The 25,715-nt window shown below is 37.8% G+C and overlaps 2 protein-coding genes across 5 annotated transcripts in view; one reads left to right on the forward strand and one right to left on the reverse strand.

Annotated features, from left to right (window-relative positions):
• The first annotated feature begins 157 nt into the window (after window positions 1-157).
• Window positions 158-9,329, forward strand: LOC139952830 (COP9 signalosome complex subunit 3-like). Its single transcript, XM_071952082.1, has 13 exons — window positions 158-336; window positions 1,142-1,271; window positions 1,922-2,040; window positions 2,542-2,684; window positions 3,193-3,267; window positions 3,580-3,684; window positions 4,197-4,337; window positions 5,000-5,101; window positions 5,546-5,617; window positions 6,387-6,473; window positions 6,844-6,957; window positions 7,405-7,485; window positions 8,091-9,329. Exons 1-13 carry the CDS (start codon window positions 282-284, stop codon window positions 8,145-8,147), a joined length of 1,281 nt encoding a protein of 426 aa, XP_071808183.1. The 5' UTR covers window positions 158-281; the 3' UTR covers window positions 8,148-9,329.
• Window positions 9,330-9,492: 163 nt separating this feature from the next.
• The window catches only part of LOC139952829 (coiled-coil domain-containing protein 33-like), a 38,737-nt gene continuing 22,514 nt past the window's right edge, over window positions 9,493-25,715 (reverse strand). Inside the window, exons 15-24 of one of the 4 annotated variants that reach the window (XM_071952078.1) lie at window positions 21,189-21,355; window positions 20,159-20,285; window positions 18,270-18,399; window positions 17,982-18,070; window positions 17,525-17,708; window positions 16,629-16,720; window positions 15,932-16,018; window positions 15,074-15,199; window positions 13,426-13,540; window positions 9,622-12,643 (exon numbers count right to left, since the gene is read on the reverse strand). In XM_071952078.1, coding sequence (XP_071808179.1) covers window positions 13,466-13,540; window positions 15,074-15,199; window positions 15,932-16,018; window positions 16,629-16,720; window positions 17,525-17,708; window positions 17,982-18,070; window positions 18,270-18,399; window positions 20,159-20,285; window positions 21,189-21,355 — 1,077 coding nt within the window. In that variant the 3' untranslated portion in view covers window positions 9,622-12,643; window positions 13,426-13,465. Of the gene's footprint in view, window positions 13,541-15,060; window positions 15,200-15,931; window positions 16,019-16,628; window positions 16,721-17,524; window positions 17,709-17,981; window positions 18,071-18,269; window positions 18,400-20,158; window positions 20,286-21,188; window positions 21,356-25,715 lie in introns of all 4 variants that reach the window. The other 3 variants (XM_071952079.1, XM_071952080.1, XM_071952077.1) reach the window with 3 other exon arrangements.

The following is a 25,715-nucleotide window of genomic DNA, read 5'->3' on the forward strand; positions in this document are numbered from 1 at the left end:
TCATAAAATGGTTACGGATTGTTTACAGCCACAGCAGGTGGACAAGGGAGGGCGCTGTTTCAGACACCGTTAATAAACTAATTTTGTAATGACCAAATCGCCCCACCGACTTTGCATCAACTATCATGTACATTTGTTATAATGGGGCGATCGTTCTTTGAGGAAAAGTCCACAATAAACCCCGACTGCGTGAAATAATTACTTGGTCGACGTCTCTGTGACCCGATTTATTGTTTTTCAAAGTCAATTTTTTTTTCGTTTCTTGATCAAAGGTTTTCAAAATGGCCTCACAGGTGGAGGGATTCGTTAATTCCGTAGTCACACTTTCTACAGAAGGTGAGTTGTCACTTTTTTGTGGTGTGTGTGAATAATGATTAGAAAATGGCAGTTCAACCAGTTTCGTGATAAATTTCAGCAGCATCAGTAGATGATCAGTCATAATTGTTGTTTACTTTCAAAATTAACAACACCATTAATCAAATTTCTGTTTCTGTTTGCAGTTCCGTTTCCCCGTTAATCATGCCAAGAAATAAACAAAGGGGAAACGGAACTGCAAACAGAAACAGAAATTTGATTTAAAGTGTTGTTAATTTTGAAAGTAAATAACTGTAAATTACAATTTTATTCAGTAAAGTGCCTTTTTGTTTGTTGAGTTCGTATTTTGTGACTGTGAGCATGGTGAGCGTTGGCTTAAATCCCTTTTTTACTTAGGCAGAGTTTGGCTCTTATTATAATATAATAAATAAGTAGAAAAATAAATAAATAACTTGCTACTATTAGTATTACTAGTCTACAGTACACTAGCTTAGCTTTAAACTATTTAACTGAATGTACAGGGTAGAGAGAGCCAGTCTTTTGACTGTTAATTTGTCAGAAAATTAAAAACTACTGTTAGTGTTGGGCCTACATTTAGTGTACTACTACTATAACTTTAGTATAACTAAACACTTTGATTGATCTGTCTGTATGTATTTTTGAAAAGTGGAGTTAAACGAACACACAATAATGTTATTATTGTGTATATTTTTGTTTATAACTCCATAATCAATTTAATAATGATAGACTATTAAACTTTGCAATGAATTTTCTATTCCCTATCTGTCTATCAATTGTCAACGTATTTTTGTTCTTGCTCATTTAGGAAACTTTGCACAACTTTGTGAGGAGATCAATAAGAGTTTGGAACTCTTGAAGAAGAATGCGTCCAATCTGGATATGATTCTAGAGACGCTGGATCCACAGCTTCACTCGCTGGGTGTCCTCGCTGTTCTGTAAGATTTGGGATTCTCCTTTAAAGCTGGGGGGGGGGGGGGCAATTTAAATTGTCCAGCAGCCGATTTCACTAAACGCTAGGATTAATCCTATCTCGAGTTAGGGCGAGTAACTCGTCATAACTTAGGATGGGTTCAAGGCATCCTACGTCTCTGGATACAGAACTTTACTCGTCCTAAGTCCTAAGATTAATCCTAAGTTAGGAAGATTTTGGTGAAATTGACGGCAGGGCACTCGGGTAAATTCTCCTTAGTAAAAGGCACCCTATTGTAAATTTCTACTTGAGATTTTCAAGGGCACCAAGGCAATGACCAGAGGGCATGGAGGCAGTCACCTTTGTTACCTCCGTGAAAAATCAAGCCGGGGGGGGGGGGGGATGAGCAGAGCTGCCAACTCTCGATACTGCAGAAAATTGAGCCCACTCGGAAATCTCCCGAATTGTTAAAACTTTTCCCCTGTTAATATTATGTTGAATGTAATTCTAAAAATCTCCCTGATTGGTGTACAAAGCCTCACTGATTCACTAAGAATAGTTAGAACAATCTTTTCATTCCCTATGCACATTTTTGTGCATCAATCAAAAGTGTTACAAACTTTTCATTCTCTCCGCAAATTTTTTGAAGTTTTTATGTTTTTGTCCTTTCTCTAGAAATGTCAAGTTCACTTTACCATCTGGCTCGGCTCCGGACTTTGAAACTCTCTTCTCACAGACTCAGCTGTTCTTCAGCATGTGCAACGGTGAACAGGTTCGCTTTGCAACAGATAGCTGTAAGTAATAGCCCAAACCAGGGCCCAATTTTGTAGAGCTGCTTACCACAAAAATTTGCTTAGCAGGGAATTTTTGCCTTGATAAAAACAGGATTACCAACCAAATTTCCACATAATTTTCAGGATAAGCAAACAACAGTTGAAAACCAGTAACAAGCATTATGCAACAGAATACTTTGAGTAGTTACCAACAGAGTCCAGTGCCCTTAATAACCAGGCAGCTCTTTTCAGAACTAAGTAGTCTCCTAAATTCTTAAAGTTTATTGGAAGGAGTTTGTTTCTTTTGTACTTGGTCTGGATTATCTTGAGATTGGAGTGAGGGGGGAGGGGGGGGGGTGGGTTGGAATCTGCATCTGTATCTGTATCACTACATCGCAGAAACCAAAACTGGCATAAATGCAACGGGTGATAGAGAGGGTGTACGTGTAGATTGCTTATTCGGAGGGGAATATGAATGACTATTTGATAAATCTACTACCGTCATGACATTTGTTTCATCAGATGCTAGTCTTGCCCACCAGCTGACGAGAGTTCTGATAGAGAAGAAACAGTACCTGAGAGGGATTGAGATCATGTGCAAGGCAGTCAATAAGATACAGATGCACGCTGCACAACTTACATCAATCCATGCTGACCTCTGTCAGGTAAGGGAACTTGAAGAGACCTCTGCCTCCATCTATTTTTTTCTTCCAGCCTCGGTTTGGTTACATTGATATCAGTGTGAAAAATTCAAGATGGCTGCACTGTGAAAAAGGTATATTCTAACTGGAACCAACTCGATGATGTCCAGGTTCAGTTTTGTGGTCTTGTTTGAATTTTGTGAACTGTACCCAAAGTCGGACAAAGTTGGGCTAGACATTCTTTGTCATAAGACTTCAAGAATTTGGGGGGTTTGATTGGCAGCATGTTGCGCCACAGCACATTGTAAACCATTACATGATGCTATGTAAAAAGAATAGGTCTCATACTTCAAACGTAACCCCAAATAAACCTTGCAGGAAAATACTAAATGTTGTCGCGCCTCGAGCATCACTGAGTGACGGATATGAGCACTACATAAGAAGCCATTATTATTTCAGGAATTTTCACAAACGGTAAATCTCATCCCTGTCGTGTTCTAACTCTGGGTTTGATTTCTTGCTTCCTTTTCAGCTTTGTCTGCTAGCTAAATGTATGAAACCTGTTCTACCCTTCCTGGACGTTGACATCACAGAAATCAGTAAAGAGGTAAAAAATCTTATTGTCTTAGAATATTTAGTGGGCGGGGAGCAGAAGGTTCTGCTAAAATATTTGTGTAAACGTTATTTCAACAATTTTGTGACATTCATATTTAGTGCAATATTTAGTTAGATAATCTTAACCTTCCTACTCTGGTTTATAACATTGTCCACGAAGTTGATCGACCGTTTGAAACCATGTTTTATGTCACAGCCGGACGAGTGGCCACTGGACTTCAGCTCTGGTGTTTTATTTTTATTTCCTCAGTCCTAGTTCTGTGTAATAAAATAAATAAAATAAGTAAATTTGATTTGTTGACAGGGTGGTCTCTTCGAGTCGACTAATTTCCTGTGCTATTATTACTATGGTGGTATGATCTACTCGGCTCTCAAGAACTGGGCGAGGGCTGTTTATTTCTTCGAAGTGGTAAACATTTGATTTTTTAGAATTCAGTGTTACTCTGTTTTTTAATAAATTTTTATATACGGCCTTAAAATTAAGTGCAAGAGAGTGACTGCATAATGAAATCTTCAGATTAATCTTTGCACCAAGAGGTAAATAAACATGTTTGTTGCATACCCCAGAACACAGAAGGAACAAGATCACATTGCGTGGTCCCCAAACTCGGAATTCTCTACCTATCTAATTCCAGAATGCCTCATCACTTGATCAGTTTAAGGGACTTTTCAAAACCCATCTGCAAGCAAATAGTTATTGGCCTGACGTTTCAACCCTAGCAGAGCCTTTGAGAAAGACACTGCTAGAGTCAAAACGTTAGGCCATTAACTTTTTGTTGCATTTGTAGGTCCTTTTCATTGGTAAGCAGTTTGTAACGGCTAATTCAATCTTCTAGTTTCGGATTTCTGTTGTGTTTTTTTCTAATCTTTTGGCAAAGCCGCTCTATAAATATTACTATGATTTGTGTATTTCCTACTCAGGCTATTACTACACCCAGTATGGCAGTCAGCCACATCATGCTAGAAGCCTATAAGAAGTTCATTGTAGTCTCTCTCATCCACCATGGGAAGGTTACGGTTTTACCCAAGTACACATCGCAGGTTGTTAGTCGCTTTATCAAGGTAGGCTTCCATACAGTTTACAGGCAGTCGGTAGACAATCAGGCCTTATACTTCAAGGATACAATAAAGACCGTCGCCTCTATGCCCCTTGGCACTGCCTAGATGCCCCTTTAAATGCTCCAGAAGTGTATTGGGTGCATTCGTTTAGCTTCCCTGAATCGACCCCGGTCTGCCCCCGGTGCGTTTCGAATAGCTTTGACGTCATTCCAGGGGCTCACCCGGGTCAGCCCCCCAGTGCCCTGCTTGTAGAGTGGGTCACTTGGGGGTGACCCGAGGTGCATGACAACCCACGAGATTGGGAGTGTGTTCCGAGCGCTTAGCTCTTGTCAGGGGCTCACTTGAGTGAGCACCGTAAGGTCGACCCAGGGAAGCTAATCGAACGCACCCATTGTTTTGCGCATGGAATTACAGACCATAATTACCCACTCTGTGCAAAGGAGCTGCTTTTACTTGAAAGCTATTGACACTCGCTAAAATTGTATGGAAATGGCCAAACCAAAATGTCTTCTGACATCACGTTTAGAAAAAGATTCACAGAGCAAGAGTTTTCTGCAGGCACTAAGGGTTCAAGGCCCACTTAAACAAAAAAGTAGTACATTGTCTGAAGATGATAGTTGTGATCGTAAAAAAAAATTAACATCGGTTTTCTTTTCTTTTTTCAGCCGCTGAGCCAGCCCTACCATGAGCTGGCCAATGCATATAATACCAACAACCCACAGGAAATAAGAAACGTCATTCTCAAACACTCTGAGCAATTCACAAGGGTAAGACAGTGTTGAGTAGGGGACTTGGACTAGTCAAATAGTGCCCTCTAGAGACACATGCCTAGTTCTAGGTGTCAGTTAGCCTGAACATCAGGGCCCAAATTCCCAGAGCTGCTAAGCACACAAATTTGCTTAGCATGAAATTTCATCCTTGATAAAAACAGGATTACCAACAAAATTTCCATTTGTTTTATGTTGCTTGTTACTGGTATTCAGCTGTTGTTCGCTTATCCTAAAAAATCACGTGGAAAATTGGTTGGTAATCCTGTTTTTATTATAATCCTGTCCATAATCACCCGACCATAGTCAGCAGGCTTTGTGCTCGCACGCTTTTCTGATCACAGTTGTACCATTGTACCTGTTAACATTAGCTGTTAATCAGACTTGGTCCTTCTTGAGGTTAGTTTGTGATAACGGTCATTACTTGTTTTCTTCCTTGTATAGGAGCAGAACATGGGATTGGTTAAACAAGTTGTGACGTCAATGTATGGCAAGAATATTCAAAGACTTACAAAGGTAGGAAGAATTGTGTTCTTGAAATAAATTGAGAAAATTGTTGATGTACTGGATATTTTTAAAGTTAAGTTAACTGACAATAACAAACAATGATTTTGTTTTCTATATGAAAGCTCACTCCCGCAGTGAAGGCATCTTGTGGTCATTGGAGATCTTTAAAAAAAATTAAAAATTATACTTTTCGTTACTGACAGCAGAGTTCATTTGAACTAAAACTCTCAATTCATTCATTCCATCGACTTCTACCAGACATTTGTGATGGATTTCCAAATGTTCCTGTCCAGCATGCAGTTGCCTATTTTCCTCATAAGTCAGGTTGGAGTCTTCACATAGTTGGTTGATTTATGGCTTGACAGGTCAGGGGTGGATTTCACAAAGAGTTGAGACTAGTCTTTTTCGAGTTGGAACAAGTTACTTGCTAGCCTTAAGTTTTTAATAACTCACTAAGAGACCTGGGGTCGATTTCCCAAAGAGTTAGGACTAGTCTTATCTTGAGTTAGTACGAGTAACTCGTCCTAGTTCTAACTTAGGATTAATCTTAAGGTATGCATGCTACAGTGCAGGGTTGGGACTCGTCCTAAATCCTAAGATTAGTCTTAAGTTAGGAAGAGTTTTGTGAAATCGACGGCAGGGACTGGGCCTAAGGTAAGACTATCGCCTATAGCCACAGCACCAAATCTGACACCATTTGATCTGTACTGCTCAAACTTTAAAACTTTTCTCATCCAGTGCAAAATGTTAACATCTGTGTTTGTTTGTGTTACTGTAGACATTTTTGACGTTATCGCTGAGTGACATAGCAAGAAGGGTTCACCTTACATCAGCCAAAGAAGCCGAACTTCATGTTCTGTCCATGGTAAGGTTACTCTTTTAATTTGGTCTTATAACTTGTCTAAGCATCACAAAAGGCTCAGACATTGCTAGTATGGTTTCATTTCTTTAAATCAAGCTTTGTCAGTAAACATTTCAACAAAAATCATTTGAAATTGGGATAATAATCTAATATACTACATTGAAAAATTGCATATCTGAACATGACTTTTACTTTGACATCTTTATGTGAATGGAAGCAGGTCATACTTTGCTGCTATTTGTGGCCGCTATGGGCGTATTGCTGCAAGCCGCCTGTGGCCACTGTGGTCCGTAAAGGGTTTATAAAGATTATTAGGAATGAGTATAAATCAATTAATTAATCAAATATTGTTATCAACATTTTTTTCAATCAGATTGAGGAAGGACAGATCTATGCCAGCATCAGCAAAAAAGATGGAATGGTCAGTTTCCATGACAACCCGGAAAAATACGATAATCCATCGTTACTGAAACACTTGGAAGGGGAGGTAATTTTAAAAATCATTTCTTGAAAATTCTTTATGTGTGAATTTATGTCATAGTCAACTAGGCCTTCCCATGGCAAACGGCCTGACTTGAAAACGTTTGTTTCTTATATGAGATCATTTTATGGGTAAATTGATTTTCAAAAGCATTATATGTATGGGTACAGGAATTTAAAATCTATTTCGGCCTCTTGTTAACACTTTCATCACATTCTATTGCAAGGGCAGAACTCTATTTCTTGTGTTATGTCTTGGCGGAAGGTTTAGGGACAGACTCAATCTCTAGTGTTTCTGATCATCAGAGTGTAGGTTCGAGTCCCCGTCATAGCATACTGTACCATTTCTTTAAGCAGCAAGACTTAAAATGTTCTTAACATTTTGCAGTTTGAGTTTTGATCATGAGTTTTTCTATGTGAGCTTTTTTTGAGTTTTTTTATATTTGTCTTGAAGATGCGAGAATGCATCCTACTTGATGAGAAGCTACGCCAGATGGAGCAAGAAATTTCAGTCACGCCACAATTCATTCAGAAGGTAAGTCTCTCATTACATATGTTGGATAGTGGTACATTATCAGAAATGAAGCCCTGTAAAAAAAAACCTGTACAGTAAATAAGGTAATTGATCATTTATTTTTTCTTGTGTCAGCGCAAATTTCCTTTTCCTTTTGTGACGCAATGAAATTTGAATCGCAATAAGCATTCGCAGGAAGTATGAACCGGGCACCAAGCTTTTTTTTACGCTGACAAATTACAAGTAATGTGTGTACATCTGGTCTGTTTCAAGCGAGATGCAACATTTTGACAATTTCAAAGTAGGTTGTAATGTAAGTGGGATTTTAGGGGATAAAGCATTTTCACACTGACTATTCAGCATTGTGTTTTCATTACTACTGTTAATGTGAAGTAAAAACAGTTGATAAGTATACCCAGCTGAAAAGATAATTCCCGAAGGAGACCTGTTGTTTTTTCTTGTGTTTTGTCCTTGGTCTACATAATGGAATATGAGCACATACTGGACTGCAGTGTTGACAAGTTTTAGCAAAGAAATAAATTAGATGAGTTGGTCGTTTATTTATTTATTTCACTTACATGTAGCATGTTCTTATTAATATTGGTGTGGTATTTTCTCTTATGCAGAGTATGGGTATTAGAGAAGATGATGATGTTGCAGTGTTTGCCAGCGGCAGCAAATAAACCCACCTTTTTATCAACCTACTTGTGCTCATGGGCAGAAGGCCAGTGCAGTGGGAGGAAGTATGGACATTGGAACGACCAACCTTCAAGAACCTGCCCCTTGGAATAACACCATATATCACCATGGTTAGATTGCGGGACTTGCAATCACAAGGTTGTAGGTTCAAATCCCTAAAGCTAACTACCGATTTCACAATGGCTAGAATAAGTATTGCTGTCTAGTTACGGAATCACAATTCCTTGATTTGTGCAATTCATAATCATAGACGCTTTGCACAGTCGTCATTGTCTGCTATACATCACAAATTTTAGTTGGGAATCCAAGTTTGTGGTGGGGTGGGGGTTTTGCAACTTTTGCTCATTTAACATGTGATGTAGCATGAGCTAAGTAGCATATGTGGAAGATGTTATACTGGATTAGTAAGGATAACAAATGTTCAATTTTAGTCTGAAAGTTAACTGAACATTATGAAGTTTGCACAATTTTTCTGTGACATAATGCCTTCCGAAATAAAGTCATATTCGAGAAAACTGTCTGGAAACAGCTGATGTTGGTTGTTACAACCATTGGGTGCGTTCGATTAGCTTCCCTGGGTCTACCCCGCAGTGTTCACTCGGGTGAGCCCCTGACAAGAGCTAGACGAACGATCACTCACCGCTCTCGTAGTGACGTCGTTTACCTGGGGCCAGCCCCCAAGTGACCCACTCCACACGCAGGGCACTGGGGGCTGACCCAGGTGAGCCCCTGGAATGACGTCAAAGCTATTCGAACGCACCGGGGGAAGACCGGGGTCGACCCAGGTAAGCTAAACAAACGCACCCAATATAAAGTCTATATGTTTACATGCTGAACAGTGTGCATTGTTTTCACTGGTTCACAGCGTATCAAACCCACATTTTCACGTATCTCAACAATTGATAACACAAAACATGAACACTTATGCAACTAGTTGCATTAGTGTTCATGTTCTCTGATTTGCTATGCATGGCAAAATTTCGTAGAGCTCCTTATAAGTACCGCTTAACAATTTTCTGCCAAGCAAAAAAAAAAAAGCAGGAAACCAGAAGCAAGTGTTACATTTGGGCTTGTTAACTTTTTCCAGTGCTTTGCTAATTGTTGTATTTGTAGTTCTATGACATTTTGCCCCAGAACACATCTTATCTATAAAACTATACTTTGATTGTACAGAACTAGTAAAAATAAACATTTTTATTTGAATCCTAAACTTCAGCATTACGTTTGACTTATTTTGAGCTGTTTCAGCTCCTAAGGAGCGAGTTGACTGCAAATCTCTGTGTAAAATGACTGGTCAAAGGTACATCTGTCAACATGTGGTCAGGCTGGTATCTGGCATTACTCACGAGCCTCAAAGAGTGACGTCAAACATTCAGGCTACACAAGGTAGATCATCATACAAAATTTAGACAGACTTAACGATGACCGTGAGCGAACAAAATACTAATAAATGTATTACCATGGTATACATCGTTTGAATTTTACAGAATTTTAAGGCTTTTTATTGCACAATTTCAGTTGAGATTCTTGTAAGGCAAATTACAATATTTACAGTTTGAACATAATTTACAGAATTAGATGTTAATTTATAGTACTTTGTGATGTGTACATATTATTATTACAAATATTCACAAAATAAAAGAAAAGCATTTGGTCCCTGGGCGCAGTTATACAACTGCAAAAGTCAATACCGACAAAAAGGTCGTACTAGGATCCAAATTTTAGTAATAAAATTACATAATTTTACAACTTGAAAATCCCTATATTCCAAGAAGCTTTGGGGAACAGTATCCTGATAGATTTAAGAGCAGGATTTATAATAAGAAAATAATGACAACTTTCCACAAGAAATAAAAAAAGACCGAATTCAAACAAAAGTCTAAAATTTCTCATCCTTCCTCCAACATAATTATGGTATTGACGAAACAATCAAAGAAAGCAAAGTCTAGCCTATTACTGTGGTTACAAGAATTCGCACCACACAATGTCGACCTAGCAACCATATCAGGTCAGTTTAAACAAAACTAAAGGGACAGTTGTACAACTCTAAAACACTTGATTTGAAAACATCTTCAAACCTGAACTGAACCCCTATAAATAAGCCCACTCTTCTCTTACCTCTTCAGTCTCCTGACGATGACTAGAGCAAGCTAGTCGAAACATTGAGACCAATTCAGAACTGACTCCGCGACAGTACAGTTAATTACGATCCTATAAGCTAAAGTAGTATTCTCTATACCATCCGCCCTGGTAATAGTTAAAAAGCAGGACAGTTCTTTAAGACAGTTCTCTAAGAACAACTCTACCTGGCTTGTAGATACACACATGGTGTTACCGCAAACCAAACATACATTGATTACTCACGATGCAATGCCTCAAATCCTATATAACTTCAAACCTATCTAAAAACCTTTCACAAAGTGCAGCCGTGTCCAAAGGCTATTTTAAGTCCACAGTTTGCCATTTCGGGAGTTGAATTGCTTGTAAATATAAGGTGTAGCAGCGCCCCAAATTTGTTTTGAGTACAAGGGCTTGCCTACAAAGAAAATGGTGGTAAAGGGTTTAATAGACATTTCAGGCTACTTAAAATCTTACTGTATATTCTGAGGGCAAAAAAAATGGAAATTGTATTTTGTCTGATTTGAAAAGCTTGCACTTTTCAAGAAAACTGCTGGGCAATCAGAAAGCCAAGTAATTATGTTTTTTTCTTGAAAGAATTAGCGTTTTTTTCAGTTACACAGTCACAGATTATTTCAGGTATAGTCTTCCTTTAAAACAAGGATTTTGAAGTACACTTCTTCGAAACAACACAATGGACTACAATAACTTTTTAGCATGTGGCTAATTTGGTAAGAAAACCATACTTAAAACTTCAGGGGTAAATAAAGTACAGAATCATGTAGTATTGTTCTACACTTCCTATAACCTTGCAGACAAAAATTTATCTTAGGACCCGCCATTGAGTAAAGTAACTAGAAAAAAAAGGAAGAAAAAAAAGCTTAATAATAAAATTATCTAAACAAACTTCAAAAATGCGAAAATAGAATAAGCTGTTTTAAACGGCTTTCCATCAAAAATGACCTATGGTATAAATGCAAAAAAGAGTTCATGGCGCGACATTTCGACCCTAGCAGAGTCTTTCGCCATTAACTTTCAAACCTAGCCAAGAAAGACTCTGCTAGGGTCAACATTTCAGGCCATTAACTATTGTTTTGCAAACTACAAAAAGATAGAATTTCATGCTTCAATCGCACACTTAAGTGTCCGAGACAGCTTTGGAAAATAAATACTTTCAAAATATAACTTTAAAATAACAAAAAAATAAAATACCAAGTGCTACAAGTACTCGTAGTTTAAATCTATCACCGCACATCTCAGAAGGAGAACATTTATCAGTAAATATTTTGTTTCAAGAGCAAAACTACCACAGCACGTACCAAACCCTAAAAAGAGACACCTTTAATCTCTAAAAAATGTGACACAAAAAGTGTACCGAGTAAACACTTTTAAAGGAACATTACAGAATGGTTTCGCTAGCAAAAAAACTGCTGGCATGTGTTAACTTTGAAAATGTCTAATCATGTGATGACCCTTTTTGCTTGAGTGTATGCATGTCTGTATGCTTCATGTTTTAAAAGAGCACCACGGCCTTTCTCTTCTCAGTAAAGGGCACCCTATGAGGACATTGTAAATTTCTACTATAGCAATTCAAGGGCACCAAGGCAATGACATGGGGGCATGGAGGCAATCGCCTTCATTGCCTCAGTGAAATATCAGGCCTGTGGATGTATGTCAGATCTAGCAGCCACTATGGGCATTATGGAACAAGCCGTTTCCAACGGTCTCTAAAGAGTTTTATGTTGTGTTTTAAATGTATTAGCCCAAATACGACATGGTTACTTTTTTAAGACTGGTTTCCTGTTTTATTAAGGCAATGGTGTCCCTCCACCAATCGATTGAGAGTGAGTTGGACGTTAAGAGACAATGAAATCCCGACAGATGCCACTAATGGGCCTGGTCACCGATTAATGGCCCTGTAAAGATTAATGACCTCTTCTTTATCTATTGATAATGACTGAGAAGTGGTCTATAAGCCATGGTCATAAAACCGGCCCAGTCATTATGACCGGTACTTTGATAGGTACAAGCTAACCAGTACTTCTTTTTGAGTAGCTTTAACAAATAATATAAATAGGAAAAATTAAAAATCAAGTAATAAACCATCGTTTCCCTTGTGGTTTATTACTTAATTTTTGAAATACAAAGTGGCATCTCTTAATGTGATCCCTCTGCAGCAGCTTCCCAGGTTGTGTCGTAAACTTGGGTGTGATCCCTGGATACATGGCGGTTACCAGTTGAATGACTTCTGACTGGAAACCCGAAATAAAGATACTGACAAAATAGGGAGACCGCCAAGATAGGGTTAGAAAACACAGTTGGTGGAGCACATAAATCCAGGGGGTGGCGGATTCAAGTGCCGCTGTAGTTAAAGACACAGGACATTATTGGTATTTGTCAAAGATCAGTCTTCTCACTTGCTGTATCTCAACATATGCATATAATAACAAACCTGTGAAAATGTGAGCTCAATCGGTCGTCGAAGTTGCGAGATAAGAATGAAAGTATGCTTCAGATGCTTGATTTCGAGACCTCAAATTTTAAGTCTGAGGTCTCGAAATCAAATTCGTGGAAAATTACTTCTTTCTCAAAAACTACTTCACTCTAGAGGGAGCCGTTTCTTAGAATGTTTTGTACTATCAACCTCTCCCCATTACTCCTTACCAAGTAAGGTTTTATGCTAATAATTATTTTGAGTAATATCGAATAGTGTCCACTGCCTTTAATTATTCTTTGTTCAAACCAGAATGATAATGTATCTGTGAAAATATTGTGTCAAAGTAAAGTTCTTAAGGCATTTCTTGAAAACTTTAGATTTCACCTCCATACTTTTTGTTGGTAGTGATCACTGGCACCTTAATCTGGAGGTCGTTGTTTGAAGTCCTGCTCTCAAAACTTTGTCTTTGTTTTACCCAAAACTATTTAAAAGTTTTACCCAGTTAGTTTCCCCTGTGGTTTAAAACATAAATAAGAGACTTCATAGTTTAAGGACAGCTACAGATAAGCCGCGCCGTTTACGCACAAAAATACGGTAAATACGAAAGCATCCCGCGCAAAAATCGTTACACTACTCTTGTTTAAAAGACAGACCAGTAAGAGTTGTTGATTTTATCAACAAATGCCCATTTATTTCTGCAAACTCACATTGAGAAGTGTCGGTATTCTCCGGACTTTAAGCCCTTTATCAATAGAAACGATGTGGGATATTGGGTGAGTTTTGCCGCAACGCCTTGTAACTGAGGTCCATGTCTTCATCACTCTGTGGATGGAAATGCAAAAAGAAACACATATTAATTATTGTCCTCCAGTTGTTTAATATAATGAATGCATTCAATTGTTTGTTTTTTTATTGTAACTAAATCTTTTTAATCTTTGCTTCTACAATTTGTCATTTGGTTTTCCCTAAATTGGACTCTGTTTAACAATGTATTTTATGAGTTTATAATAAACCAATCATAACAATAATAATAGTAATAATAATAATAGTTATGGTACTCTGCTTGAACAATTATCTAACTAATTACACTACAAGTTTTTGTTTCCTCTTGAAGGGAGAAGTGGTTCTGAGAGGAACTAATGATGAGATCAGTTTTGGTATTTTGAAAAGCGCTCAATTTATCGTCTGGAGAAGCCAGACAAGAAATTGAGCACCCTTTTAAAGGTATTGAGAATTATCTAAAGACCGCTTGCACAAGGCAGAATGCATCTCCTTAAAATGTGTGTATACCATTTCCATCATTTTGGGAGTCAAAAATGATTTTTTTTTTTCCGTTGTGCAAATTTTTATCTACCAAAAAGGTGGACAACATACATGTACAGGCGATTGTTAGTGCAAGGAGTCTATAATTATTATAATCATTTAATAATAATAATAATAATTTATGAGATTTATATTGTGATCATTCCATACAGTGTTCACAAGCACAAAACAATAATGAAATTAAAAAAATAAACAACCGAAAAGGACATAATTAAAAAGTTAAAAACAGGAAAATCACAATAAAAACACAAATAAATTGCTAACAAGTTGAGAATACCATAATGCATTAAAGCCATTGGACCCTTTCGGTACAGAAAAAAAAAAAAAAGTTCACAGATTTACAAATAATTTACAGGGTTTACAGAAGGTAATGGTGAAATACTTCTCTTGAAATATTAGTCCATGAAATGCTTTACTTTTTGAGAAAACGGTAAAACAATATAAATTCTCGTTAACGAGAATTACGGATTTGTTATAAACACATGTCATGACACGGCGAAACGCGCGAAAACGGGAGTGGGTTTTCCCGTTATTTTCTCCCGACTCCGATGTCCGATTGAGCCTAAATTTCCACAGGATTGTTATTTTATATATAAGTTGTGATACACGAAGTGTGGGACTTTGACAATACTGTTTACCGAAAGTGTATAATGGCTTTAACAATGATTAGACATGACCCTTGCAGAACTTACAATACAAGATCATGTTTAAAATTTAGAAAGAACAAAAAATCTGTTAAAAACACATTAATATTCAGACAGATTATATGACATTTAGAAAAAACACACACATTAGTAAATGAATTTTTAAAAAAGGTGAGTTGTCAAGACTGATTATAGCAACACTTAAATCAGAACATAAGAACATGGAAAGAAATCACAAAATAAACTTTTAAACATTGACAATTCTAAATTTCCCCTTACTACAACATTTTTGCATGAATCGACACAAAAGACCAACCAATGAACTTTTTAATGAGATAAATAAGAAGTTTTGCAATCCTCGTTGCCAAGCATTACCATGACTACTCACGTAATTGTAGCCTCTGTCTCTATGCAACGGTGGTAGCGCCCTCTGGTTGTAACTATGGTGTTGTTCACCCATGCGTAATCGTAAGCCTTCCTTCTGTTTGCCCCATTCACGCGCCTTCTCCGTCAACTATAGAAGAAGAAATAAATACATCAGACCACAATGATGGAAAATCAAAATGACAAAGTTTTCAGGAATGCCTTAAAGGCTGACTTTACGCACTGGACTAACAATTTTTGTTTACTTAGATACAGTAAGCCTATGCGAAATTAAGCCACTGCGATGTGTATATAAAGCATGAGGCAAACAATGTTAGTTCCGGGATTTCAGTCATGCATAGGAAACTTAATTTCCAATTAGAAAATCAGACTGGTTTCAAGATAATGTATTTATTTATTTATTTATTTATTTTTTTTTTTTGGGGGGGGGGCAAGACCAGGACAATGGAGTTTACTGACAAAGGAACAATAGATCAACGACTCTGTGATTATAAGGAAGGAATTCGCCAACTGCACTTAATTAACAGTGTTTTTCACTTCATTTCACTGGAACTGTCACTAAAAACGAAAAAAAAAAAAAAAAAAAAAAAAAAAAAGAGAAAATAATCTGGTCAGCTAAGCAAATAAGTTGCAGGACTGTTACAAATGACCTCTACTTGGCAAATAGAAAGCTAGAAAGGCAGCCCTTGACAAATTCACTCTGAATTAGCATAAGCTTAAAAACAATTCTCTGCAAAACAGGGAGGCGGTGAATTTGCAAATTTATTGAATGTGCTTTCACACTGCCAGCATTTCTTTTTGTTAGCAAAAACCAATTCTGTAACGTTCCTTTGATTTTAAGATTCCTGACTAGTTGACCCACCTCTCTCTCCAGAGACTGCACCCTACTCTTTGCCTTCTCAAGCTGCAGGTGCAGCATCAGTTTCTCTCCTTCATTGTTCTTTGAGGTCTGTAAAACATAATCGGACAGGTGGTTATAATTAACACTGCAGAAATGGGTGACAAGGTTTGTCTCATGATTTCCATAAAATACATATAGTGACACAGCGAACCAAACATACATTGATATCTCACAATGCCTTAAATACACTGGACACTATTGGTAATTGTCAAAGACCAGTCTTCTCACTTGGTGTATCCCATCATAACCTTAAAATAACAAGCCTGTGAGAATTTGGGCTCAATTGGTCATCGAAGTTCTGAGAAAATGATGAAAGAAAAAGCACCCTTGTTGGACGAATTTGTGTGCTTTCAGATAAGAATAAAAGACTTCTAGCTAGAAGTCTTTCATTATTTTAGTGAGAAATTACCTCTTTCTCAAAAAATACGTTACTTCAGAGGGAGTCGTTTCTCACAATGTTTTATACTATCAACAGCTCTCCAATGCTCGTTACCAAGTCAGTTTTTAAGTTAATAGTTATTTTGAGTATTTACCAAACGTGTACCTTCCCTTTAAGACCCACAATAAAAATCATCCTGATTTTCTGAAGGCAAAACAATTTCAAATCCGATTAAAATAGGAAGAATAAAATGCTGCTGAAGACAATGCTGTGCCTTACCTTGGAGGCTGAGTCGGCCCGTATTTGTTCAATTTGTGCCTTGAGTTTAGAGTTCTCAGATGCAATCTGTTCTACCTGCTGCCTCCTCGCATCTAAATAAAGAAAAGAAGACGGACATAAAATAGTCAGGCCTCAAAATAAACCACGACACCCACAAGTGTTGCTGTAGTACCTTGTGGTTTTGTTGTGGTTCCCTTTGCAAAGTTCCAATACAAATTTACATTTTTCTCCTTCCAAGAGGGAAGTTCAAGGCCTAAACAAATTATCAATCTTATTGTCAAAAATGATGAATCTTAAACATTGTGTATGTAGCTTTTTCGATAAGTTTTTGTTGTTCTATTGTGCATTTTCAGTTTTTGTAAGCGCTGTGATATAGTTTTCTATGGGGAGCGTTTCTAAATACCTGTTATTATTATTATTAAGCATACATGTGTATTGAGCCCTTTTCAAGAAATAACAGCTGGATGTAAGCATTGTAACAAATAATTATAACACTCATATTCTATCACCCTTTATCTAAAGATCCCTATTTCATAGGCCTGCTTATGTCTGCTAAACAAGAATAAGCAGGATACCAGTCACCAATTGCACTTTTGACATGGTAGTTTGGCTGGTAACCTTATACTGGTAAGCATACTTGTGTTGTGATTAGCTACAATTTGTGCTTAACAAACTCTATGAAATTGGGCCCAATTCCTATTGCATATAGCTGTTGAGCAGAAAATACTGCTTGACAAATGTCTTTGCTAAGCAACAATTGAGTCGGCCACTTAATGCAAATTGGGTTGGTAATTTGATTCTACCAAGCGATACTGTTCTGTGTTTAGAGAGCTTTTGTGCTAAAAGGCTTCATGAAATTTGGCAAAAAAAAAAAGTTTGAGTTTTAAGACGTGTACCTTCTTGCTTGTCATTCCTTGGTCGTTTACTCATCAATAGTTTCTCCATCTTCTCTAAAGCTTTTTCTTGCTCTCGACACGTCCTCTCTAGTTTCTTAATCTTCACCTGTTTCTCTTGTAACGCTCGGCCCTGATCCGAGGCAGAGTGTTGCTGATTCAGGTACAGCTGCTCACGGTCATTCTGCTATTTGGGACAAAGACAACAATTTGGACCGAATTTATTGAACAGTTTTGAAAAATTGAGCTAATGGATACATTTTACTTATTGAAAAAATTGGACAAATTTTGACAAAGTTAAATATTTGGACAAATTAAACAACTTGGACAAACAAACAAAATTGATGAAATTAACAATTGTGAAAAATTGAAAATTTGGACAAATTGCAAATTTTTGACAAATTTAACAAGATTGACAAATTAAAAATACTGGAAGTAATGAACAATCTCTTTTAATTACCTTGATCATGTCATTTTGAAGCTGAAGAAGTTTGTCTCGGTAGTTTGTCGTCTCCGATACTTGCCTTGCAAGTTTCTGTCTTATGACCACTGCGAATGTGAAAATGAAAAACCAACAATAAGAAGAAAAAAAACACAGCAGGTTCCAATTACACAACATCTAATCCTAAACAGGTTCCACTTTGAAAACGTGCGCATAGTTGACAGATATTTGCATTGTCAGCCGAGTGGAACCCCCCCCCCCCCCCCGATATTCTCCTCTCCCTTTTAAACACAAGGAAATTCTTACTGTATTTCTCAAGGAGTTCTGCCTTAGTGACTTCATCCAAGTCATCTGCACCAACCATTGCTTTAGCTGAATCTTCATACATATTGATGCGTTGTCGTAACTTGCTGTTATCAGTCTCCAGCCGGGCGATCTGAAAGGCGAAACAAGTATACACAATTATGGAAATTTGCATCAGGATAAAGAACATGAATTTTGGTTTTACCCATTTAAAGACACACATGTTGGACTTAAAATTCTGACTGGTCCACGAAAAATACAAAAGTAGAGCAAGTTTGTGGCATCACAGAGCTGGGTCCAATTTCATAGAGCTGTTAAGCACACAATTTTGCTTAGCATGAAATTTCTTCCCTGATAAAAAAAGGATTACCAACCAAATTTCCATTTGTGGCATATTGCTTGTTACTTGTATTCAGCTGTTGTTTGCTTAGCCTTAAAATCATGTGGAAATTTGGTTGGTAATCCTGTTTTTATCAAGGAAGAAATTTCATGCTAAGCAAATTTTTGTGCTTAACAACCCTTGATTGAAAATAGGAGAATGTTTGAGGAGTTTAAAAAAAGAACGAGACAAAATGAACCAGTGCCAATCTTTCATTATATTAGTTTTAAGAGATATGAAAACCAAGTGGAATACATGTACATTCTAATTTAATACGTTTGCTGATGCTTCCTGCAAAATTGTTGAACGAGACAAGGTAAAACGTTCATACATGTACATGTAGGTCTTCTGACGCTGTATATTCAACACTTAATACTCACAAACTACTGATGCAGAAGGATTTTTCTACCAATTTTTTCATCCCTTACAAATATGACAGCTAATTACAACTGCAATCCCATTATCAAGGATTTCCACAGAACAGAGTAGAGTTTCTACGGTAACAACTGTTTGCTTTCATAATGCCCAGGTTGTCATAGCAACATTAGACTGTACACAACGGTGCCGTCTTACATGTATAATGTACAGACCAAATAAGGAGTAGGCAACCGGTATGCTTAATTATGTTACACGCAGTACTTCACGGTTCTACTTCACTTGTCTAATGGACATTTAATGACGCAAACAAGATTGTACGGTGACCGACACTAATTAATTTTACGATTTCATACAAAGGATGTACCAGGAAGTAATAAATCCAGTAATGGATTGATGATAATTTGCGTACGTAACTAAACAAATTTAGCAATCTAATCATCCTTACTTGCAGCTGAGAAGCTGAATTGCAAAGGACACGGCTACAACGCGTTTGAGCCGCAGGCAGGCCTGATACTTCACTGGGGGCAACAAAGAGCGATTGCCTCCATGCCCCCCTGGTCAATGCCTTTGTGCCCTTGAAATTCTCAAGTAGAAACTAACAATTTCCCCCTCGGGTGCCCTTTCCCATGTTTACCAAGGAGAAATGCTTTTGGCGGACAACCACAAAAGAACAATAAGCGTTTGATTTGTCCACAGGAAAGAAAACCAAAGGGCACACAGAAAAAACTTTGTAATGTTTGAGCGAACCAATGCACAACTTTACTCTAATAATGGCCCAAGTGGGAACCAGGACCACAGGGGTGGTTACACACTAGCCACCAACAATAAAAATCAATTTTAAGGACAAAAAGTGAATTTCAATTTAGGATATTGCTGTACCTGTATTGACCCAATTGGATGCGCCATTTTGGTGGTCAATGTCAACGTGTGTTATTCGGTGAAGTGAAAATTTAAGGCGACGCAGCCTTTACACGTCAACCTATTGACCACCAACATGGTAAGCGTGGCATCAGTCGCCGCGTGTGACACGCATGCAAGGGGTCATTACATAGTTTTTTATCCGTTATTTTCTGCATCCGTTGTTGGATAAAATAAAAAATAAAATATATATGTATATATAAATAAAAAATCTGACCTGTTCTTGCATGTGTACAATCTCCTCGCCCATCCTCTTGAGGGCTTCTCTGTAACTGTTAATCTCTTTCTGCTGAGCGTCCATTAGGCTCAAGGTGTATTTGTCTGTTCCATCCGTTGGGGCTGAACTGTGTATGAGAAGCAGGTGAAGATTGGTTTAAAGGCAGTGGACACTATTGGTAATTACTCAAAATAATTGTTAGCATAAAAACTTATTTGGTAATGAGCAATGGATAGCTGTTGATAGTATAAAATATTGTGAGAAACGACTCCTCTGAAGTAACATATTTTTCTAGAAAGAAGTAACTCCTCACTAAAATATTTGAATTAAATAAGAGATCTCAGGCGAGGTATGGAACTCAAGCATCAAAAAGCACACAACTTGTGCAACAAGGGTATTTTGTCTTCCTTTTTCTTTTGCAACTTCGATGACCAAATTGAGTTCAAATTTTCACAGGTTTTATGCATATGTTGAGATACAACAAGTGAGAAGACTGGTCTTTGACAATTACCAAAGGTGTCCGGTGTCTTTAAAGATGGGTAACAATCGAGATGGGTAACAATGGGTAACAACTGCCAATAAACAGCTTGCATGGGCTGCCATCTTTGAAAAATCGTGCATTGGCTGCCATTTTTGATAAATCATGCATTGGCTGCCATTTTTGACAAATCGTGCACCTGTGCAAGGCTATGATTGACCGAGAGTCGTGCACAGCACGTGCGCGAGTGCACATTTCCCTTGTTTTTACATAAAAGTTGTTGGGCAATGACGTTATACCTCATCAACAGCTGCAGTGCACTTCTTACCAAGTAGGGGCCCAATTTCATGGCTCTGCTCACTGTAAGCAAAGAATCTATGCTTGCGGAAGCAGGGAATTCTGCACTTAAGCCAAGCATATTTTTGTTTTTGCCTGTGCGTACTCCACATAACTAGGCATTCTCCGCTTACATAGCTAGCGCAGAAATAAAAAAATAATAAGTAAATAATAAACAATCAATGAGATTGTTTTCTCCATTTAACAACAACTTACTTTGGCTTGGATTTCTTGTCTCGAAATTGGTAGAGATCCGGGCTTGGTGGCAGTCTGGTAGGGATCAAACCATTATCAGAATTCCTGGTCGGAGCGTGACGTCCTTTATGTGATGGCAACAAGTTCTGAATGGCATCGTGGGATGGCAGCTCATCATCACTGAGGACCTTGGGAGGAGAGGACGACAAGGAAAAAAACCAATAAAATAATTATCGGGGGGGAAAGAAATAATATAAGAGAAAACGACTATCGTCATAAAATGAACATCAACTATTTATAATGGCTCCCTTAAGATCAAACATGAATGTTGGGTTATTAAATAATTCAATATTTGCTTTATTTTTCACCAACCTCCCTTTTTTCATAAGGAGCTGTGACAGTGTAGAGAGCACCAGTGAGGGTACATTGTTTGCTATTATTTATTCACACTATTGACCAATACAAAAATGGCATCACTGAAAATTGATTTTTGTTTTCCTTCATTTTTTTCTCTTTCCAATTTCATTCTCAGGGGTTATTACAAATGAATGGCACATATAATTAACCCAGTGCCGTTGCACCAACCTACATTGTCATAAGGAGCTGTGACAGTGTAGAGAGCACCAGTGAGAGTACATTGTTTGTTATTATTTATTTACACTATTGACCAATACAAAAATGGCATCACTGAAAATATATATATTTTTTTTTCAATTTCATTCGGGGGTTGTTAAAAATGAATGGCACATATAATTAACCCAGTGCCTTGAACACCCAGGAGGGTGGATACGTGCGCATTACAAGTCTTATTATTATTATTATTATTAATAGTGCCGTTGCACCAATCTACATTGTTATAAAGTCAGCACGTTGCCTCAGGCTCCCATTCCTTTACCCAGTTATTCCAAAAGACTGTGAAAAGGCTTAAACCCTGTTCCCAATGGACTTTTTCTTCTGTCACACAACGCAGAAAGTTATCGTAGCTGGCTTTTGTGTAATTCTACTATGCCTTCCCACCTGGACTATTCCGCAGCGCTTTCCAGCGTGGTCGTGGACAGTGCAGAGCCGTTTCTGTTAAGCTGCCCTATCAAGTTGCTGCGCGACCTCTTTTGGCCTGTTACAGTTTTACATCACGATCAAGGTAAGTTGACAGGGATGTCAATTTACCATGTTTGTGTTTAATTTTGGATTAAATGGATTTAATTTTGTCATTCTACAGAAAAGTTGTGGTACTTGTTATATATAAAAAAAGTCCAAGGGGGACATGGCATACATGTATTTGCAAATTTTGAGGAACACTGGGTTCATACAATCATTTATGGCGATACATGTTTAAAATCTGGGCAACTAAAACTTCCTGGGGGCAAATTAAACACAATGTTTACTTCCCTGGTGGGCTACTCAAGAAAACAGCTTTTAAAAGCATAATGACCTACATGTTCAGATGTGTGGTATGCCCATGGTCTGTCTCTAATGTCTGGTGAACAGGGACGATAACGCTAACAGGTTGGTTCTATGTTCTACATGGTTTGCCTGTAGTTTGTTTTAGTGACTAGCCAGCAAGACCATTTAGCCTGCCATTTTTTCTACTCTTCTCTCGCAACTTCAATGACCAATTGGGTTCAAACGTTCACAGGTTTTATGCATATAATGTTGAGATACACCAAGTGAGAAGACTGGTCTTTGACAATAACCAAAGGTGTCCGGTGTCTTTAAAGATGGGTAACAATCAAGTACTGCTAATAGACAGCTTGCATTGGTTGCCATCTTAATGTTGTCATTCTACAGAAAAGGTGTGGTACTTTATATATAAAAAAATGCAAAAAGGGAACATGGCATATTTGCTTATTTTGAGGAACACTGGGTTCATACAATCATTTATGGCGATACATGTTTAAAATCTGGGCAACTAAAACTAAAACCGGGAGGATAACGTTAACAGGACATGGTTTGTCTGTAGCTGGTTTTAGTGACTGGCCAGCAGGACCATTTAGCCCGTCATTTCACTGACTGGTCCATCACCCTTTTCACTGGTCCATTTTTAAAAATAAAACTGGGTTACTTTTTAAGAATGTGTAAGTCAGTCAGACCACTTGGAGCGAATTTTGACAGGTCCTCTGGTGTTTTTAAGGGAGAACACTTTGTTTATATTGATCTGTTTATTGACCAATCAATTTTCCACAGTGATCAATATCTTCAGCAATTATCACAACAGGATTTGATCAAACAAACCTTTACTGTAGACCAATAAATCTATAATGGCTATCTGACAGTCCATACATAAATGGTCCATGATGTCTTTCTACAATCAATACACTACAATGGCTGCCCGTCTGGACTTTGTTCCCTTGAAGCCAGCACAGTTTCGTGAAGGCCCAATGTTGGTCAACCAATACAGAGGTCTGATTTGAGCTGAATTAATTATTCATAGCCCATGATGAATGCCAGACTGTGTTTGGACTCGAAGTAAACATACAGGGCTGAGATTTTTTACTTTAGGCGTTTTCGGGTCGTTTACTTTATTCAAGCGGATATTAAAGTTGACTTTAATCAAAAGTCTGTAAATGCTCGTTGAAGGTAAATCAGAGATTTTTAAAAATTAACTGGAGTGTTTGTGCAGACTTCCTTTGTATTATATAGGTAAATAAAGTGAGGACAATATGACATTTAGCAATGTAATTAATCCTGCAATAAAATGGTTAATTGCCTCACGTTTCAACCCTGGTCGAGTTTTTCATAAAAGGCCAAGTGACAGCACAGTACAAACATACAAGTACATGTATACTCTTGCCCGATATTTCATGGAGTCACCGAAGGAGATTGCCTCCATATGCCCCATGATTATTGCCTTGGTGCCCTTGGAATGCTTAAGTAGAAATTAACAATTTCCTCATACAGTACCCTTTACCAAGGAGAAAATGCCTTGGTGTCCTTCCTCTTTCAAAAAACGAAGCATGAGAGAGGGGCAGAATGGAGTCAGTAAAGGCAATTAATCATTTAATCTTCCCTGCAAGTTTAGTAAACAATTTTGACAGAAGGTTAGTTTCCATATCGAACCTTCCCCTTCCGCCCATTGAAAGTGATGTTTCAATGATTTTGTTACTTTCTTTTGAGCACAGTATTTTTGACTGCTTGAGGGCGAGCGTAAACCAAATTCATGCGATTCCAAACAATTAAAACAAACTATTTTTCCATCATCAGCATACAATTTCAACAATCTTTAATAACAAACTTTTAAAAAACTGCCTTGGCCAAATTTCATCGAGCTGCTTTTATGCAGAATCTGCTCAAAAGCAGATTTTGCTTAACGATTTCCTGCTACATGTAAGCAAAGATTGGCATGAAACTAGGCCAAGACAGTGCCTAGAGATGGAGATGTCAACACTTTCTGTATCCTGCCACCACTTTTTCACTCATTTTATTACTGTTTTATTTCATAACGAATGAAAAAGTGGTGGCAGAATTCGGAAACATTTCCAAATTGGGCCCTGCACATGTACATGTACAATGAAATTCTTTATAAATCATGAACTTACATCAGATGTAAATGGCCTGTAGTATGCAAATGCCATTCTGTCAGAATTCTCGTACTTGGTGAGTACAGAAATCAACTAAAGAGTTCCACAGACCAAAAAGCTGCTTCCAAAATTTCACATTATCCCATGAGTTTTACAAAAGGAAGTGAAATCGTTTATACTTCCAGCTGTGTTAACTCCTCAATACTGAAGCTACACCAAAGTCATTTCTTAATGTAAGTAGCGACATATGGTTCAAGAGAATTTCAAGAATTAAACAACGTCTGTTCAGGCTACTGCAAAAAAAAACCTCTTCTGTAGATGCGAGTACAAGGTATCCAAGTTCCTCTTCTAAAGATGTGAATATAAGGACTGTAAGGTGTCTGAGGGTTTAAAGTATCGGAGCATGAAGATTCAGACGAGACAGCAACGGGGAAAAAACACTATGGTTGTAAAGAACTGCCAGCTCCTCCTCTTCTGTAGAAGTGAATATAAGGTGTCCCAGGGTTTCAAGAAAAACTGCACGAAGATTCAAACAAGACAGCAAGAACAATCAGAACAACACACCATGACTGAAGTAGCGTTGCTGTATGAGGCACATATAGTTTGATGAACTTCAGACTCAGATTACAACCATCCACCATTCAGTACCTAAACACAAACATATTCAACAGGTGCCTTATTTAAGTGGTGCACTCAAGATTCTAATCAGAACCCAGCAATGGTTCCCTACGTTGCAGCAACCTGAAGTCCTGAACAGCTCGTGATATTTGTGTCACTCAATGTCACATATCTTCACACAACCCCAGTTGATAACCCCCAAATGATACACAAAAATCCACAGAGAGCAAGCCGATAACACACCGCAATGAACCGCTTGCAGTCCAATTCCAAACCTGTCCACAGAATCCCCAACAACCTGTCGTTGTCAATTTCCCACTTCCAGTCTGTCAGCAAGCCCTATATCCCTATCAAAGTCAAGCATGTTGATGTCGGTACAATGTACATGTAATGTTCTGTTTACCATTTACCA

Source organism: Asterias amurensis, chromosome 21, assembly GCF_032118995.1.
Source record: "Asterias amurensis chromosome 21, ASM3211899v1".
Taxonomy (NCBI): domain Eukaryota; kingdom Metazoa; phylum Echinodermata; class Asteroidea; order Forcipulatida; family Asteriidae; genus Asterias; species Asterias amurensis.